The sequence below is a fragment of the Pinus tabuliformis genome, chromosome 9, assembly GCF_031772625.1.
Source record: "Pinus tabuliformis cultivar Carrire ecotype Pingquan chromosome 9, CPIR1, whole genome shotgun sequence".
In the NCBI taxonomy this organism is placed as follows: domain Eukaryota; kingdom Viridiplantae; phylum Streptophyta; class Pinopsida; order Pinales; family Pinaceae; genus Pinus; species Pinus tabuliformis.
The window spans coordinates 395,021,056-395,041,774 of record NC_142307.1 but is presented as its reverse complement, the minus strand read 5'-3'; the positions used below and the strand labels follow the sequence as shown (position 1 = coordinate 395,041,774).

Below are 20,719 nucleotides of genomic sequence, written 5' to 3'. Positions count from 1 at the left end.
TGCTAACCCAGATGCTACAATAGGCTCAAGCATTTTTTGCACCTCTTTTTTTGCCTTTGTCAACAATGTGGTTCTTAGCTTCTTTGACCTAGGAGGCACATACCCTGATGGAGCCCCTTGAGTTAGAGCTCGACACATCTCAATAAATAGAGGTGAGCGTGCAACATTAAATGTTATGAAGTTTTGATAGAAAAAGAAGGCAATGGTGAGATCAAGCTCTTCCCGTCTCTCTTTTTGGAAAATCTTGTCCATTGGACCAAGTGCAATTGCTCTTCTTTTTGCTACTTGTCCCCCAATAGAACTCTCAAATGGAAATTTGGTGGTGGCTTTCCTCAAAAATGGAAGGGGGTCTTCATTCTTGGGTTTTCTTGATTTTGAAGCCACATTTTCCATACCAACAGTGGACTCCTGTTCCAATTCTTTTCTCTTTTGTAAAGGAACAACTTTACAAGCTCCAATCCCACAACTTGGTAAAGCCAACAAATGGGCTTTCACACGGAAATATGTGCTTTTGAAAGCAATGTGACAAAAGTTGCATCTCCATTGCACATTGCCTTCTCCCTTCCCCTTGGTGCTTGTCCCATCCTCTCTTGTGACATATTTCCACAAGGGATATTTCTCAATGTTGTCTTTAGGTCCTCTTGCCTCAACATTACTTGCAGCAGACTGATGATATTGGGGGAGGAGGGGCATCTCCAATGGAGACATTCTTGCCCTTCCTTTGCCCCCTAACTGTTGCCTTTGATTGAGCCATGAATACTGTAAAAAAAATGAACAAAACATGCGCAAATTTGTAAACAAAAAATCATATACTGTAATAGAATAAGAAATGCAAAAAAATGGAGCTGAAATGCACTTGGTGCTTGAATCTCATTGTCGAACGCTCTACTCCCTTAGCTCCTTGCTCCAAACCCTTATCTCCTTGCAAACAACTCAAACAATGCAGATACAAATGACAAACAACGTGAAAGAAAAGAAGAAATGCATGCTTTTTAACCCGTGGGAGGCACTTTTCTGGGATACGAATCCTAAAATCGGGATTCGCTGGTCATGTATGGGATTCGTACAGGATTCGTACGAATCCTAGTCAGACTCGTCGAATCCGGTTTTGGGATACGATTTTCCAGCAAATCGTATCGGACACGTGGGATTCAGATTCGCTAGGGTATATCAATGGATCCGGTTACTTAGTTTAGAATGAAATATTGTTCCATTTGTGCTACCCATACTGCTGGATTAGAGCCATCAAATTTATACATGTCTAGCTTGGGTGGCCGAGGGTGGGAATGTGGGTGATTTCCATGGAAGTGAATATGATGGCTAGACTCTCCTTCAAGGTCTTCATTAATACCATGTGCCTCCGAATGCAACCCGGCGTGTTCAGTTTGAATTGTGCCATGAATTGCTGCATCTGGTCCGCTAGGCTCTGGAAAGCCTCCAACTTTTGTTCAAGGCTTGTGATCTTCTCGTTGGCCATGACTTGAGCTCTGGTTTCTACCATACACAGATCTTGGTCACTTGTCGTCACTTAGAAAAAATTTGGGACCGCCTGAAAATTGAAGCTGACAAGTGAATGGTACCACTGCGATTAGCTCATTGTCCTGAATCTTATGGGCTAAGTCTCTTGTAAGCATCTCGGGAAGGCCTCTGATTTTTTTTTTTTTTACTTCAAATGGAGTTTTACTCCCTGCTGATCAATACTGTAGTGGCCAAATTCCAGAAAACTTGATCTTGCCCAATGTCCTGCGAAAATCGGCCCAGACTATAGGAGCCACAAGCCTCATTGTGCAGATGGTCAGATTTGCCTGTGAAACCCCCACAGCTGAATGTGAGTTGCACTGTGGAAACGAGAAAACCCCAACTGCTAGATCTGAATGGTATCGTGGTAGTAGAACCTCAATTGGTGGATCTGATTGTTGTGGCGGCGACAAAACTCCAACTGCTAGATCTGATTTGGCTAATATGATAATGGAAGATCTTCAGAGAGTCGAGGGAACTATGGCCTCAAAGGAGTGTCAGGTGCTACAGATCACAATATACATGAGGGTCCAACAATAGTACTTGACCCAAATTTTTTGGGCACTAACAAAGGAGGATCAACCGTACCCTTAGCCGTACTACCCGACTACCCTATCGTACGTGCGAGTAATCTCCCCGAGTACTGTTTCCAACGTACTATAGCAGCAAGATGGTCGACGGTTTATCTAAGGCGAGGTTTCAGGTGAGCCTAGGGGGTTTCCGATATAGCCAGTAGGTACGTGGACGACAGTCTGTGGGCAGTTCTGTCTAATGTGCTACTACTCGAAGGGGTACCCAAAGGGGTTACAAGGCAGTCCAACAAGCGTGACAACCTCTTGTATTTCCTGCGTGCATGCCTCCCCAAATCCATAGGTTTATGCGCTCAACGACAGATCCCGTGGTTTAAAGACGTCGGAACACGTCTCTAGCCTAAAAAAACATCTGTAAAAAATGGAGGTACCACCGACCCTGGAAAGTGCTATGATACCACTTGTTATGGTTGACCTACGAGAAATTCCAGAATACCAAACATGCGAAGAAATACAACCCAGAACACAAAATGAAATGAGAAAAACAACAAGTAATTTATTATTCAGAGATGAAAGCAATGTTCACTCACCGCTGCGAGGGGGCAACCTCCAGCAGAGCAGAGCTCGATTACAAAATAAGATTCGATATTTCTCAATGGGGAGTCTCTATCCTTTATATAGGATTCATACATAGAATACCATGGGTCAGTACCATGGTTCTCTCAATACTATCTATCTAATACCATGGCCCATTTGCAACTGTGATCCCTTTCTTAAATGCGGATTACCCACTTGCAATTATTAATACGAGATTTATTGACTCTTTAACTAACTATAAGTATGAATCGACCCGATTACATAAATAAAGGGGTTAGGGTTGGACCCTAACAAAATACCCCGAGGTCTGTGCCGTAGATATATTCTAGAGACCCTGAGTTATGTGGATTGTTCCAATGTTTTGTTCCTGACCATAATCCACAATGTGTTGAAACCAGAGGGTCCTAGACCAACATTTTGTTCAGAAGCCCTTGCAATCCCATGCTGATTAGGGGTTCCAAAGTATGATCTTCTATTGGACTAGGGTTTAAGCATTTCTCCAGAAAATGTAAGAATGATGGGGATGGGACTGAAAGATCCGACTGCTACTGTGCATAATCCAATATAGGGCCTGCTAAATTCCCTGCGCATTGAAACCATAAAGAACTTTGCCTTGATGCCAACAATAGGTTTTCAAATCCTAGGGTTGTGGGACTTCCATAAACCTCCTCCAGAGAATACTTAGATGAGGCAACTTGCATAGTCGGTGCCCCATCTGATCTCAGTGGCTCCATATTGGAACGCTGAGGTGGAAACTCTGCCCAAATCGACACAGAATCTAAGGGATTTGAAGAATAATCTACGAGCTCTTCATCCATTCCAACAACGAAAATTAACCTTCGAATGTTTTGAAGCCTCCTCAATACCCGTCAGTGATTCCTCACTCTCACCATATAACACTTGCCCGAGCCCCACGCCTCCAACCCCAGGCTAAAACATGTAAGACCTCCCTTCTATATTGCCTACGACTATTTGCTGTAGGTGACTGCTGAATATTCACGCGACTTCATCCTCATACATGTAGTAACATTGGGAAATTTAGGGGCTAAATTTTACCCCGGGGCTAATGTTTTATGTTTTTTTCCCAAAAAGTGATTTGTCAATTTCCATGTTTTTTCGTAAAATGATTTGCCCAAATTTGACATGATAAAATTATTTAATGCTCAAAATTGTCAAATTTAAACAAAAATATCTTAAACATTTTATGGTTGGACTTTGAAGAGTTAATAAGTTTGCCAAGATTTCTACACTAACATAAAATTTTGTCTGCTGCGTTATCATATTAGAATGAACAAGAAATTATTTGGACTACCACGTGTCTTAGTTTCTTAGATATGTGTAATCTAATTAGTTGAATAAACATGATAAACCACTATTTTCCATCTTGACATTTCTGGCTTTGTTCTTGTCTTTTCAGAACTTTATTCACATAAATGATTTTCAAAATCTACTTGGGTACTCTAAGTTGATATTTTAGGATGACTCTTTGCACTTTATCATTCTTCCATTTGATAGTTACACATAAATTTATGCAAAATGTCATTGTGATCGCAGATTCTTGGTATTCTAGATTATTTCAGTCGAGATCAATGGATTCATCGGGAAGATTGGGTGCATGGTGGAAGTAAGATAGGCAGTGGTCGAAAGTACAGAGATTCTCACTTGCTTCAAACTCAGGCTTTCTGGTACATTAATTCTTAAATGTAAATAGTTATTGTAAATTAATACAAAGCTGCAACATATGATATTGTGGGAGCTTAGAAAAGAAGTGGTCCTTTTGATTTGAGAGTTGCCCGACCTTTTCCTTTTTAGATTTATTTGAATACTTTTCGATTGTTATAGAAAAAGGTATGTTGACAAGCAAATTTGGCCCTTCAACCTGTTATTTGAAGATGCTCAATAATCAGTCCTGCTTATTAGTCTGAGGTTAAAGTTGAAGAGTGGTTAAATGCAGCTCTTCTTTTTTCTTTTCAAGATTATTTGAATCAGATTTAAATCTAAAGTGTAAATAGGGGCAATACTGCTAGTTATGTTTTTTTTATTACATTTGGCATTTAGTTAAACTTGTTTCTTTTTAAAATGATTTGAATCAGATTTAAATTTAAAGTGTAAATAGGGGCAATACTGTTGGTATGTTTTTTTATTACATTTGACATTTAGTTAAACTTGTAATCTTCAATTCGATATCGCTAAACTATTTCTGATTTTTTATTGTCTGTACATGTATGAGTCGGTAATGTTACTAGTTTGCTAATAATTTTCTTTCCATTTTGGACTTGTAGTAGAAATAGTAACTGTAATAATGTTACATCAGAAATATCATATTTTGGCATTACAAAATTGAGGCTTTCATCCAATATGAAGTTTATCCTATACAAAGTTGCTGGGATCACTGGGAGCACTTTTTAACATAAATAGGGTAACTTTATAAAGAAGTTATTGTTTATGATGGATTTCTTGAGGATGGTATATTGTGTCAGTTACAATATATATATATATATATATATATAAAAGAGAGCTTTACAATTGATATGCCATCACTTATGAATGTATTATGATCTATTTAATACGGACGAGTTGCAGCTCCTTTTTATAAATATTCAAAATAATTTCTTTCCACCAAAGATAAGATGTTGAACTTTGCACCTTAGAAATTAAGATTATGAATGAATGCAAAGATGTTCTAAAACTCTAATAAATGTTAACAAATTGTTGTTTCGCAAATCACAAATTTTGCATAGACATGGTATGGGATCTTGGTACATAATTATTCAATTTTGTGGGTGGTATCTTGGGGGAATCCTCATTGATTTTGGTGGGAAAACCTCCATGGGACTAAAACCTCCAATAATCAAGTTGATATATATGCATCACTGCAAGGCTTGCATATGACTCAATACTAATGAATTCAATCTCATATAGTGGTCGGAGACTTGAGCACAAATATGGAGTTGATGATCATGGAATCTCCCCCAACTGATTATAAACTTGTTACCATATTGGCTTCACACATGGATCAACACGAGGTTAGGAGCTTCCAAAGGATCTCCATCTATAAGATCTTGAGGGAAAACAACCAGCGATCAAAGTCTCTCCCATATGAAGCCAACACTTGAAAGTGGGGGAGCTAAGGAATAATGGCTCAACAAACTACCAAGCCATACCATAATCAAATTGTATGCACTTAATGGGAAGTACCGTCACATTAATAATGTACATAGGAATCATGCATGATGCACATACCTCGATTCCAATGCGAGGTGATGTTGGCGTGCATAGGGGTGACCCATTGTTTAGGAATTGGCCAACAAAAACCCCTCAGGCAATGGTATATTCAATAACCACGAGTAGTTGAGGTCTCACTCGAGGCATCATGATAGGATTGGAAGAACCTTTGAAGGGTTTTGGAAGAAAAGGGGAGACACAGATGATCTGGCTTAGACTATTTCCTTTGACCAGCAAGATTCAAAATACAACACATATATTACCAATTACGCAATAAAAATACTCATATTCATTGCACCACAAATTTACTTTGTCAAAGAACTTTAGAGGCATACATTTCGACATTATTCATTGGCATTCCGATAAGTAGAACATTACTATAGAGAAATCAACCAATTTGGATTTTATTCATCATAGCAAGATTTTTGTTATACATGTAGATACTTCATCTTCGACTCTAGTAATACAATTTTTTTCATACAACATCCTCTATTTTTCATCAATCTCTCTCCTTCTCTTACCGTTACAATTACCATTATAAATTTGTCCCTTCCATCGAACTAATAACAAACTTTATTCTCAACAAACATAATAATGTTATGAATGTAAAACAATAATAATAATAAATAATGTAAGGACAACCGTTGGTGAAGAGCTACTTGCCTAGGGCATATAAACAGGCCCTCACCCTCATTGTAATCATATCTTACATCAATTCTTTTATATAATATTCAATATACATTACTTGTCTTACTATGGATGTTTACGTCTTCAAGTGCTTTCAAGATTACTTTGTTCCATTCACAAACTTTGTTCATTACATTGGTATCAAAGCCATGTTGGTAGATCCCGACTTTTGGACATCAACTTGTCGTTGCAATTAAAGCGTTACGCTACGTTGGAATTTCTCCATTTTCGGCCAGGCCCTTGCCACGTAAAAAAAGAGAATTAAAAAAAAGAATTGGAAAACATATTATAAAAGCAAAGAGTTGAAATAAATTATTTAGTTTAAAAAAATAAAATAATAAGGCCTTTAACCATTACATTTCAAAGATTCTAGTAAAAGAAAAGTCTAATGTAAATTTTGAAAGAGAATATTTTACATTATTGATAAATATAAACAGGCCCTCACCCTCATTGTAATCATATCTTACATCAATTCTTTTATATAATATTCAATATACATTACTTGTCTTACTATGGATGTTTACGTCTTCCAAGTGCTTTCAAGATTACTTTGTTCCATTCACAAACTTTGTTCATTACATTGGTATCAAAGCCATGTTGGTAGATCCCGACTTTTGGCCATCAACTTGTTGCAATTAAAGCGTTTCGCTACGTTGGAATTTCTCCATTTTCGGCCAGGGCCTTGCCACCTAAAAAAAGAGAATTAAAAAAAAGAATTGGAAAACATATTATAAAAGCAAAGAGTTGAAATAAATGATTTAGTTTAAAAAAATAAAATAATAAGGCCTTTAACCATTGACATTTCAAAGATTCTAGTAAAAGAAAAGTCTAATGTAAATTTTGAAAGAGAATATTTTACATTATTGATAAAAAAAGTGCATGATAAAGTCAAAAGAGAATCTTTCCAAATATATTTAAAACTATATGTAAGAGAAGGAAGAGTAGATAAGATTATCTTGATTCTTTATTAAGTGGTTTACAAGTTCATGGTTTTAGCAACCCATGGTAATTGCCCATGGTATTTTCAAGGCAAAAAAATAAATAAAAGAATATAAAATTATAAAAAAATTATATGAAAGTTTACGAAGAAAAAAAACAATCAATGAGGAGAAAAAAATATTCTAAATAAAAAAATAAAAAATAAATATATTAATTAATTAAATTGCCAATTAAGGTTATAAGTCGAGAAAAATGGAGCCTAATTTGAAAATAATGAAGTAGTCAAGATGAGTCCCACACAATTATCAGTGTTTTGGACTAAATTTCCATTTTGTTTAAACGAGATTGGATATACTTATACTAAAAAAATGCAATTTAAGATGTCCAAGGTGTGGAAGATTATTTAGTTTAGAAGAACATCAAGACAATGAGAAAATGCAAATAAAACGATTAAAGGAAGAAATCACAAAACTTCAACAAAAGAATGAAGCATTACAAAAGAATTAAAAAGATCTCGAAGATCGGTTTCATAAAAATTCAATAGAAAGTAATGAAGCGATTTTGCGCTTAAGGGAACATAATAAAAAATTACTTGAACAAATCATGAAATCTAAGGTTAAGAAACAAAGACTCAAAAAAAAGAAAAAAAGTTTCAACCAGAAACTCATTGAAAGTCTATTAGAGAAGGAAGAGGAAAACTTACTCTTAAAGAACCTTACTAAAAAAAAATTATTAGAACAATTCAGAAGTATAAAAGATAAATAGAAGGATATCAAAGACAAAGTCAACAATTCAAAAAACAAATAGATTTTACGCGCAAGGAATCATAACCAAATCCTTCGTACTCAAATAAAGAAGCTTAAAAGTGACAAAAGGTCACCAAATGACAAGTTAGAACAACTTCAAGAAGTATTGAAATCTGAAGTTGCAACAATGAACATAATAAAAAATTACTTGAACAAATCAAGGAATCTAAGGTTAAGAAACAAAGACTAAAACAAGAAGAAAAAAGGTTCCGACCAGAAACTAATTGAAAGTCTATCAGAGAAGGAAGAGGAAAATTTACTCTTAAAGAACTTTAATAAAAAAATTATTACAGCAATTCAAAAGTATAAAAGATAAATAGAAAGATATCAAAGACAAAGTCAATGATTCAAAAAACAAATAGATTTTGTGTGTAAGGAATCATAATCAAGTCCTTTGTACTCAAATAAAGAGCTTAAAAGTGACAAAAAGTCACCAAATGACAAGTTAGAACAACTTAAATAAGTATTGAAGTCTCAAGTTGCAACAATCCAAGTCGAAGATAAATGAAAAAATACCGATCAAATCAATATCACAACTCAGGAAGAAGAGAAACCTATAGAACTTAAAACTAATTCAAATGTGACAGTTAACAATGAAAATTCCAAGTTATGATTTACTTACCAATTCAACAACAACAGTACTTGAAGTAAGTCAGAAAATCTCCACAAACAGATTAGGGCAAGATCAAACTGCAAGAGCTCCTTATTGACATCTGAATCACAAAAGAAAATAGCTAAGTTAGTCTATATATTTGAATCATTCAAAACAAAAACAACATATTTATGTTCCAAGAAATGCTGAAATTTTCAGAATTCAATCCTATGATAACAATTCACTAAAAATTCCTAGTCACCAGAAAGTTCCATGGGAGATTAATCTAGGATGGTCAGATGCATTCTAAGTTCAACAATTTTGTTTATCACTCAGAGCATCATATCATCTTATATCAATAAAGATGAAAGTATTGAGACTATAAGATACTCGAAATGGGAAAATAGATCAAGCCCTTTCATTAGTAAGTTTTGAGGACAAAGATTTTTGAAGAGGAATGCAATATTATGAATAAAAATATATAAAAAATAATATAAATAATGTAAAAAAAATAATAATAAACAATGATTAATTAGTAACTAGTTAATGAAAAAGTATATCCCTAAGGACATAATTTTTGGTTAAGAAACAAAGACTAAAACAAGAAGAAAAAAAGTTTTGACCAGAAACTCATTGAAGTCTATCAGAGAAGGAAGAGGAAAATTTACTCTTAAAGAACTTTAATAAAAAAATTATTAGAACAATTCTAAAGTATAAAAGATAAATATAAGGATATCAAAGACAAAGTCAACGATTCAAAAAACAAATAGATTTTACGCATAAGGAATCATAACCAAGTCCTTCGTACTCAAATAAAGAGCTTAAACGTGACAAAAAGTCACCAAATGACAAGTCAGAACAACTTCAATAAGTATTGAAGTTTCAAGTTGCAACAATCCAAGTCGAAGATAAATGAAAAATTACCAATCAATTCAATATCACAACTTTGGAAGAAGAGAAACCTATAGAAGTTAAAACTAATTTAAATGTGAAGAGGTACTTGCCTAAGGTATATAAGCAGGGCCCCACCCTCATTGTAATTATCTCATATCTTACATCAATTTTTTTATTATATACTAATCAATATACATTGCTTGTCATACTATGGATGTTTACGTCTTCCGAGTGTTTTGAAGATTACTCTGTTGTGTATACGAACTTCGTTTGTTACATTGGTATCAACACATTTTTCTGGAGTATAGGAATGAGCATTAATAATTAACATAGGAATCATGCACCTACCTCGATTCCAATGCGAGGTGATGTTGGCACGCACAGTGGTGACCCAGTGTTTAGGAATTAGCCAACAAAACCCCCCTTAGACAATGGTATATTCAACACCCGTGAGTAGTTGATGTCTCACTCGAGGTATCATGATAGGATTGGAAGAACCTTTGAAAGGTTTTGGAAGAAAAAGGGAGACATAGACGATCTGGCTTAGACCATTTCCTTTGGCCACCAAGATTCAAAATACAACACATATATAACTGATTACGCAATAAAAATACTCATATTTGTTGCAATGCAGATTTACTATGTCAAAGAACTTTAGAGGCATACACATTACTTCTTAAAGCAGAGCAATACATTTCAACATTATTCATAGGCATTGTGATACATATTTGGTTAGAAAAATCAACCAATTTGGATTTTATTCATCATAGCAAGTTTTTTGTTATACACGTAGATACTTTGTCTTTGACTCTATAGTAATACAATATTTTTCATACATGCATCTTCTATTTTTTGTCAATCTCTCTCCTTCTCTTACAACTACAATTACCATTACAAATTGTCCCTTCCATCGAACTAATATCAAACTTTATTCTCAACAAACATAATAACTTATACAAGAACCCATTAATAACAACAATAACTACTTTATTACAACTTTCTACTAAAGGCATTAGTATGCATGTAACAAACAAAAATCACCAACTTTATTGGGAAAATATAACAAAACTTTGACGAGCTATAACTAACTGCTTAGCAGTGGCCCTTTGTTGTTTTCATTATGGTTCTTCCTATCTTTGTTACATATTTGCATAATATGCCTGCTTACCATTGTGTTGCATGCGATGTTCGTTATTCTTTGTTGTGCGCGATATCCTACGTGGTTTTCCCATACTTAACCAAATTTATAAAAAAATGCAGAACTTTTCCTTTGGTTACCCTTTGCTCCAACAAGCCCCCAACACTATTTTCGGGTCGCTACCAAACCACTCTGCTCTGAATGCACGTAGAGTGAAGAAAGTACCTCCTTGTTTTTCAACATAAATTGCTCACACGTTTGTATGGCTGTCACCACCAATGCCTTTGCACCCTCTGGTTGGTTGATAATATTTTCTACTACTTTTATAGGCATTGCTGTTAAGAACAAGGATTGATTTTGTTTAGTGATCTGCTTGGCTATGCTCTGCATTGCAACATGTCGTTAGTTCCCTAAAGCGCTTCATCTTGAAGCTAATTCGATTTCTATGCACACTGTTGTTGATTTTCCCTAAGTTGATTGATCTGCGTCCCCATAGATGCGATTTCTGCCATGGCTAGTCGACGTTCTGACAATGGCAGAGTGGTCAAACTACCATGAATTACTTCTCTCCTCTACCTGTGCAGTCTGAATCCGAGTTGCAAAATCTCTTAGCTCGATAATGCCCTGCAACTTGTTCCATATGTGTAAACCCACATTGTATAATCTGATGCATTTAGTGTCAAGGCCTCGAGAATTTTCATACGACCCAAATGCTTCATTTTTTATTTCACTTCGTTGCAACATCTCTTGTGGAGTGGTTGGCTCTACCTATAGTTGTAGTTCTTCAACTTTCACTTTTAGACACTAAACAATCTCGTTGATCTTTCACAACTTCCCTTCTACAGGTGTGTCAATCTCCATTTCAACATCAAGGAGGAGGTTGTATACCTGTTCTTTTGCCTATCTCAGCTTCTCCTCCCTCTCTACTTCCAGTTGTTGCTCCTCGAACAACTATGCACAACCAACTTGCAAAGTTCCATAATCGTTATCTAGTTGAACTAGTTTTGTTGAGGTAGCCTATGTGCATAACTGCAACTCCTGTGTGATACTTTGTTGGTGTTGACTTAAGTTCTGCAACGATAGTTGTGACAAAATAATGTCAATATTCGATGTGACTACGAGTGCTGCTAGGTTTGAGTGTCTAGACAATGTAGTGTCATTGGTGGAATAGATAGTGCACAATGCTTCACTGATGCATAAGAAGGTTGACATTATGTCAACATATCTTCTGGTACCTGGGATCTGCTCGTTGCCACCAAGCCACTCTGCTCTAAATGCACGCAGAGTGAAGAAAGTACCTCCTTGTTTTTCGACATAAATTGCTCACACGTTTGTTTTGCTGTCACCACCAATGCCTTTGCATCCTCTGGCTGGTTGATAATCTTTTCTGATACTTCGATAGGCATTGTCGTTACGAACAAGGATTGATTTTGTTTAGTGATTTGCTTGGTTGTGCTCTGCACTGCAACAATGCTGTTAGTTCCCTAAAGCACTTCATCTTGAAGCTAATTCGATTTCTATGCAAACTGTTGTTGATTTTCCCTAAGTTGATTGATCTGCGTCCCCATAGATGCGCTTTCTACCATGGCTAGTCGATGTTCTGACAATGGCAGAGTATTCAAACTACCATGAATTAATTCTCTCCTCTACCTGTGTAGTCTGAATCCAAGTTGCAAACTCCCTTAGCTCGACAATGCCCTACAACTTGTTCCATATGTGTAAACCCACATTGTATAATCTAACGCATTTAGTGTCAAGACCTCGAGAATTTTCATATGATCCAAATGATTCATTTTTTATTTCAATTCGTTGCAACTTTTCTGGTGGAGTAGTTGGCTCTACCTGTAGTTCTAGTTCTTCAACTTTTCCTTTTAGACACTAAACAATCTCATCAATATTTGACAACTTCCCTTCTGCAGGTGTGTCAATCTCCATTTCAACATCAAGGAGGAGGTTGTATACATGTTCTTTTTCCTATCTCAGCTTCTCCTCCCTCTCTACTTCCGGTTGTTGCTCCTCGAACAACTATGCACAACCAACTTGCAAAGTTCCATAGTCGTTATCTAGTTGAACTAGTTTTGTTGAGGTAGCCTATGTGCATAACTGCAACTCCTGTGTGACACTTTGTTGGTGTTGACTTAAGTTCTGCAACGATAGTTGTGACAAAATAATGTCAATATCCGATGTGACTACGAGTGCTGCTAGGCTTCAGTGTCTAAACAATGTAGTGTCATTGGTGGAATAGATATTGCACAATGCTTCACTGATGCATAAGAAGGTTGACATTATGTCGACATATCTTCTGGTACCTAGGATCTGCTTGTCGCCACCATGCCACTCTGCTCCGAATGCACGCGTACCTCCTTGTTTTTCGACATAAATTTCTCACACGTTTGTTTTGCTGTCACCACCAATGCCTTTGCATCCTTTGGTTGGTTGATAATATTTTCTGCTACTTCAATAGGCATTGCCGTTAAGAACAAGGATTGATTTTGTTTAGTGATTTGCTTGGTTGTGCTCTGCACTGCAACAATGCCATTAGTTCCCTAAAGCGCTTCATTTTGAAGCTAATTCGATTTCTATGCAAACTGTTGTTGATTTTCCCTAAGTTGATTGATCTGCGTCCCCATAGATGCGCTTTCTACCATGGCTAGTTGACGTTCTGACAATGGGAGAGTGGTCAAATTACCATGAAATAATTCTCTCCTCTACCTACATAGTCTGAATCCGAGTTGCAAACTCCCTTAGCTCAACAATTCCCTGCAACTTGTTCCATATGTGTAAACCCACATTATATAATCTGATGCATTTAGTGTCAAGGCCTCGAGAATTTTCATACGATCCAAGTGCTTCATTTTTTATTTCACTTCGTTGCAACTTTTCTGGTGGACTAGTTGGCTCTACCTGTAGTTGTAGATCTTCAACTTTTTCTTTTAGACGCTAAACACTCTCATCAATCTTTGACAACTTCCCGTCTGCGGGTGTGTTAATCTCCTTTTCAACATCAAGGAGGAGGTTGTATACATGTTCTTTCGCCTATCTCAGCTTCTCCTCCCTCTCTACTTCCTGTTGTTGCTCCTCGAACAATTATGCACAACCAACTTGCAAAGTTCCGTAGTCCTTATCTAATTGAACTAGTTTTGTTGAGGTAACCTATGTGCATAACTGCAACTCCTGTGTGACACTTTGTTGGAGTTGACTTAAGTTCTGCAACGATAGTTGTGACAAAATAATGTCAATATCCGATGTGACTACGAGTGCTGCTAGGTTTCATTGTCTAAACAATGTAGTGTCATTGGTGGAATAGATATTGCACGATGCTTCACTGATGCATAAGAAGGTTGACATTATGTCGACATATCTTCTGGTACCTGGGATCTGCTCGTCGCCTTTGTGGCAATGGTGAGGTCCATTGCTACTGGTTGTGGGGTCATAGCTCTGGTGGACAAGATGAGCTTTCATGGTTGCTCCAACTGTTCCTGTGTCCTAATTTTCAAGTCCTTTTTCTCCTGGATTTCCTTTTGAATGGTGGAGACAAAAGGAGCATTCCCCTGTTCGACCACCTCTTTTATCTATCTAGCAATTCTTTCCAGGTCCTCTAACAAAGACAATGTCTTTGTACCAATCATCTTTTTGGCCTTTCTTTTCTCTCTAATTGACTGTGCCACCTACTGGTTGATCCCTTCTGTGACCTTTTGCTACTTAATTGAAACATCTATTCTTTGATAGATTCTCTCTATACCAGTTGTTGTTGTTCTTCCTTTACTTGTTTCTAGACTTCTATGATACACCTTTGTGTTGTTCCTCTTCACCATTTTTTGGATGTTGCATCTTCGGTGTTGATGTAGTAGGTGTCTTCCATTTTGGTGGTCACTCGTTCACGATCTGCTTCATAGTGTACTCGTTGAGCTCGTAGTGGCATTGCAACCACCGCTTCTCTAGGTTTGCACCAGCGTAAATGTACATGGACTGTGGTGTGGTGTAAAACATCACCACATATTTTTAGATTTAATTATTTGAAAGGGAATGTGAGTTAAATTTTGAATGACATGGTTGATTCTCTCCTTACTTAACATAGAATGCCACTTTGTATCCATTTATTGTTGTTTACCTGGGGTATGCCATAGAGAGCTCAATCTTGACGCAATGAATTTTATCTTCATTGTTGGTGAATATTGAGTATATTTTGGAATTTGGCAAGTCGTGAGTACTATCAAAATAAAGAGCCAGGAGGAATGAAACCTTGTATTCTTGTGTTGGGCTTCAAGATAATCCTGAATGAATTGATTGAGCAAGGTCACCCACTTCATTTGGACACCTTCCATACATTTCGTAGTTGCAACCATTGCACCTAGAGATGATTGACCTTTCCTGCATTTCCATAGTAACTTGTAGGCCATGAGTTGTGTGGTGAACCTCATAGGCTCATTGTCTATGGTGGAGATCATCACTCCACATGATCCGTGAATGTTGGAATACTTCTCTGTGATTTCTTTTGTCACTGAATTCTCACTTTTTTTGTCAACAAGGGCACTGTTTGTTTACTGTTGTTTGGCATCCCCATGACTCAAGATACTGAACATTTATCAATCTCGATTGGCTCATTGTCCAAGGAATCCACCATGCACACAAGTGAACCAAATTCTGATGTAGGTATTGATCTTTGCGCTCCTGCCATAGTGGGAATATCCAACAAGTTCAAAATACCCAACTTCTCCAGGCCTGTGACCCACTGCTGAACTTCAACGACAATTATTTGGCCCATTGCTCAATCTCATGGCATATTTGTCCTTTGCAAACTTTGGAAATTTCTTCAAGTCTCTGAGTTTGTTTTCATTGTATTTCAATTTGTCCGTATCCTCAACATGTCTCCTTGATGTATTACTCCAGGTGGAATAATTGTTAAAATTGGAAATTAGGGCCAAATTCCACCATGGGACAACTCATTTGAAGGGATGATGATTGCACTAGATTCCTCTTTTCGAGAGGACCAAGATTGATATAAAGATCATCTCATTTGGACAAGCAGAAGAATGTTTTTGAGTTTATGCCCACTCATGTACAATTTGTTCAGATCAGCCACATCATCTTGCAGGCTCATGAAGCCCAATATCTGTGTCTTTTCACCCATAGCAAATTGTATAAATACAAGTGACCTCACACCTCATTTGGCATCATCATCACTTACACATTCTCTCTCTGCTTCTCTCATTGGTTTGTACAAATATTGGGCAACTCCTCTCTCTCACACATGTGGCAAGAAGGATGAGTTTTTTGGGCTGAGTTGCAGGACCAAAAATTATAGGCAACAAACCAACTTTAAGCAGTGTTAACCAAGGCTTTGTTGACCAACTTTGACTGTGATTTTTGGAGGATATTTGATCTCTTTAGGCCGCATTTATGGGCATAAAAAACAAGGGAATATGGGCAATTTCACCAGCGCTGACTGTAGTTTGACCTAAAAAAATTACAACACTTTTTCTCTTCTTTGACCAAGTTTTACCAAGCTATTTTGGGCTGAATTTGACCTCCTGATCAGGCCAATTTTGACTGGGGAAGACTGAGCTATTTTGAGGATTATTTATTTTTGATTTGACCAACGTTGGATTTTTGGTTAGGGTTGAATTTTCACTGTAGTTGACTACAAAAATTGACAATATTGTTTTGACTTTGAATTGGGAAAGTCAATTTCACTTTTGTACTCTCTCTCTTTAATGCACTTTTGATATTGTCAGGCTAGGAAGTAACTCCACAAAGCAAAAATTGATTCGTCTATTTTATTCCATCAGGTAGGTCTATTATATACATGAGGGAGAGACTGTTCAGTTCATCTCCTGATGACTGTTCATATTTCTCATTTATTTATTTACATATATTTACCCAATCACAAGGATTAGGTGTCAACATCCCCCCCCTTAATCTGAAGGGATGTTGGTGAGTCCAAGCATCATTCTGAATCATTCAAGCTTTTCTCTTCCAAGCGCTTTGGTGAAGATGTCTGCAATTTGCTCATTTGTGGAACAACGACGGAGATGGATTGTTTCGGCCTCAACATGATGTCAAATCAGATGATATTTAGTATTGATGTGCTTCGTTCGATCATGGAACTTTGGGTTCTTGGCCAACTTTATTGCAGAGGTATTGTCAATCATGAGTGGAGTTGATTGTACTTGTTTTACCTGAAAATCTTCAAGAATTTTCATGAGCCACACAATTCCTTTTGTTGCTTCAGCTGCTGCCACATATTCTGCTTCTGTTGTGAAATCTGCTGGAACTGATTGTTTGCGTGATCTCCAGGAGACATCTCCTAATCCAAGACTCATAACATATCCTAAAGTAGATACCCCAGTTTCGTTGTCTCCATCGAAGTCTGGATCAGTGTATCCAATCAAGCTGAAGTCGTCCACCTGTGTATACTTGATTCCAAAGTCTTGAGTTCCCTTCAAGTACTTTAGAACTCTTTTTGCAGCAGACCAATGTCCCTCACAAGGCTTTTGCATAAACTTGGAGAGGATTCCAACAACAAATGAAATGTCTGGTTTGGTAGTAGTTAGGTAGTTGAGACTTCCTACAAGCTATCTATACTTTGTTGCATCCTCAAATTCTTTTCCTTCAATAGATGTGAGCTTTGAGTTTTGCTCCACTGGAGTAGTAAGAGGATTGCACTCTGTCATGACAAACCTATTCAACATATCTCTAATGTATTTCTTTTGAGAAAGAAATATGGACTTTGGATGTTGGGTTACTTCAATGCCAAGATAGTAATGAACATAGCCCAAATCAATCATTTCAAAACTTTTCCCCAATTCCTTCTTTATGGATGCAATGTAGCTTTCATTGTTCCCTGTCATCAAAAGATCATCTACATATACCACAAGATATACAACTGTTTTGCCAACTTTCTTGGCAAATAAAGTTGCATCATCAAGATCAAAATGTTTGAAATTGAGTTTCAGAAGATGCTCAATCAGTGTTTCATACCAGGCTCACGGTGCTTGTTTGAGGCCATACAAGGACTTCACAAGTTTTCATACTTTATGTTCATGTCCTTTCACAACAAATCCTTCAGGCTAGGACATAAAAACATTCTCTTTTAGATCTCCATTCAAGAAAGCAGTTTTTACATCCATTTGATGGACTTTCCAACCGTTCTGAGCTGCTAGTGCAAAGAGTGTCTGGATGGTAGCCCATTTTGCTGTGGGGGCAAAAGTATCCTCATAATCGACCCCTTCTTTCTGTGCAAAACCTTTTGCCACAAGCCTAGCTTTGTGCTTGTCAAGTGAGCCATAAGCTTTATACTTGTTCTTGTAGACCCATTTGCAGCCAATTGGTTTGGTTCTTAATGGAGGATCAACCAGCGTCCAGGTGCCGTTCTTTATGAGGGCATCATACTCCTTTTGCATCGCTTCTTTCCATTCATCATGAGAAGTAGCTTCTTTGAAGGAAGTTTGTTCAAAATCTGTAGACAAGTTCAATTCACAATCATAAGAAACATCCACATCAACAGGTGAATTAGAGTTATCTACATCACCTCCATTTTGCCGGTTTGAGCTTCTGGTTCCTGTCTTTCCAACTTCATCAAGATGAACAATTTCAAGTGTCTTTGTCAGCCACTTTGGGGGATCTTTCTGAGATGGTCCAGGCTGCTCCGTTGATTGTGTTGGGACTGAATCAAGATTGAGTCTCCCAATTCTATCAATCACATCACTTAAATCATCATCCATTGTTGAGTTTCATGCGGGGGAGAGTGTTCTTCAGAAGAAGATTCCACATGTTGATCTAGTATAGGAATCCCCCCTTCAAGATGTGGAATCTGATTATCAAATTCTTGAAATGATTTTGCTTTTGCGAATCTATCCAAGCGATCAAGTTGCTGCTCAACAACATTGTCAGTTTTGGATGATGCAAGGAAAATTACATCTCTACATACAACAACTTTCTTATTTACTTCATCATAGAGGCGGTATGCTTTGGAGGTGTTTGAATACCCCAGGAAGATACACTTACGACTTCTAGCACCAAGTTTGTTTCTATGTACCTTTGGTATTAAGGCATAACAAGTGGAACCAAAGACCCTAAGATGCTTTACCGAAGGAACATGTCCATACCACATTTCATATGGAGTCTTGTTTCTTATAGCATTAGATGGAAATCTATTCTTTATATATGCAACACATAGAGCAGCATCAGCCCAAAACATTATCTTTACATTCTTGAAAAAGAGCATGGATCGTACCATATTTAAGATTGTCCTATTCATTCTTTCAGCTACACCATTCTGTTGGGGATTATAAGGCACAGTTGTTTGATGTTTGATCCCATGTTGGCGAAGATAGTTTTCAAATTCATTTGATGTGTATTCTTTTCCATTATCAGTGCGAATAGACCCAATATGAGATTGTGCATCATTTTCAATCCATTTATGAAAATTCTTGAATGTTTGAAAAGCATCAAATTTTTTCTTCAATAAATAAACCCAACACATTCTGGTGTACTCATCAATAAATGTCATGATATATTTATTTCCATTTGTAGAAGGAACAGACATTAGACCACATAAATCTGAATGAATGAGTTCAAGCTTTCTATGTGCTCTTGAATGTGAATCATGAAAAGACTGTTTGCTATGCTTTCCTAGAATGCAAGCATCACATTGCTTAAGTTTCCTAGGAATTGTAGGCAAACCAGCAACACCATTTTTCTTCAACAAGCGGAGACTATCATAGTTCAAATGTCCAAATCTAGCATGCCATAATAAAGTTGATGGAAGTGTACCTTCTTCATGATGAGAATTGTATGAGAAATGTTGTGCATGAGCAGAGGTTTTTTGCAACTTGATAAGCCTATCTTCTTCTATTCCCCTCATGACAAGTGAGTGGTCAGATGCTTTTCTTACCTTAAGCTTTCCATCAAACATATGAATGGAGTGACCTTGCTGGCGGATGTGGACCAGGGACAACAAGTTTCTCTTCAATTATGGGAGATATAGAACATGATGCAGAAGAAAGTCTGGAAGATCGGGCAATTTAAGCCTGATTGTGCCAAGCCCTGATGGCTTGATTTTTGATTGATCTGCAAAGTATACTGCTTCATCAACATTATCAGTGAAATCTTCAAAAAAATATTTTCTATGAGTCATGTGGCAGGTTGCTCCTGAATCAAGCAACCAATAATTTTTCCAAGAATCAAGTGAAGCATTAAATAGATCTTCATTTACTCCAATGTTACATTGTGCCACAACATAGTGAGTGGTTTCAAGTGCTTTACCTTTGTCTGTATCATCAGCTTTACCTTTCTGTTGGTTTCTTTTCTGCTCAATTTTGTCCCATGGTAGCTTGCATGTAGAGGCATCATGTGATCCATTTCTTTTGCAGCGAATACAATGCAAATCTGCCTTTTCTCCTTGAGAATGTTTGCCCCCCTTGCGTATGAAATATCTTCCTCTTCCTCTTCATCCACCTCTTCCTCTTGTAGAATCTTGAGCAATATGCTTTTCTTTATGAGCAAGGCACACAGTCTCTTCAGAAGATTCAGGGGCTGTCTTCTTTCCAAAAGCTTTCTCTCTTTCAGCAAACTTCTTCACAAGAGAGTCAAAGGTTATATCTTTGAGATTTCCATTTGCTTGTAATGACTCAAGATAATTGGAGTAAGTAGGATAAAGTGCCTTGAGAAAAACAATAAGAGGAATATCCAGCTCAACCTTAGTGGATTTGATATCATGCATTATAGACTTTACTTCAGATGCAAGAGCAAGAGGATCATTATTTTGCAGTTCAAGAGTGAAGAGTTTAAT

General features: G+C 37.0%; 1 protein-coding gene across 2 annotated transcripts in view; it reads left to right on the top strand.

The window, feature by feature from the left end:
- Positions 1 to 4,708, top strand: part of ARP9 (actin-related protein 9) — a 312,878-nt gene extending 308,170 nt beyond the window's left edge. For both annotated transcript variants that reach the window (XM_089438961.1, XM_089438960.1), the window contains one exon: positions 4,200 to 4,708. In XM_089438961.1, coding sequence (XP_089295087.1) covers positions 4,200 to 4,346 — 147 coding nt within the window. In that variant the 3' untranslated portion in view covers positions 4,347 to 4,708. The remainder of the gene's footprint in view (positions 1 to 4,199) is intronic.
- The last annotated feature ends 16,011 nt before the right edge of the window (positions 4,709 to 20,719 follow it).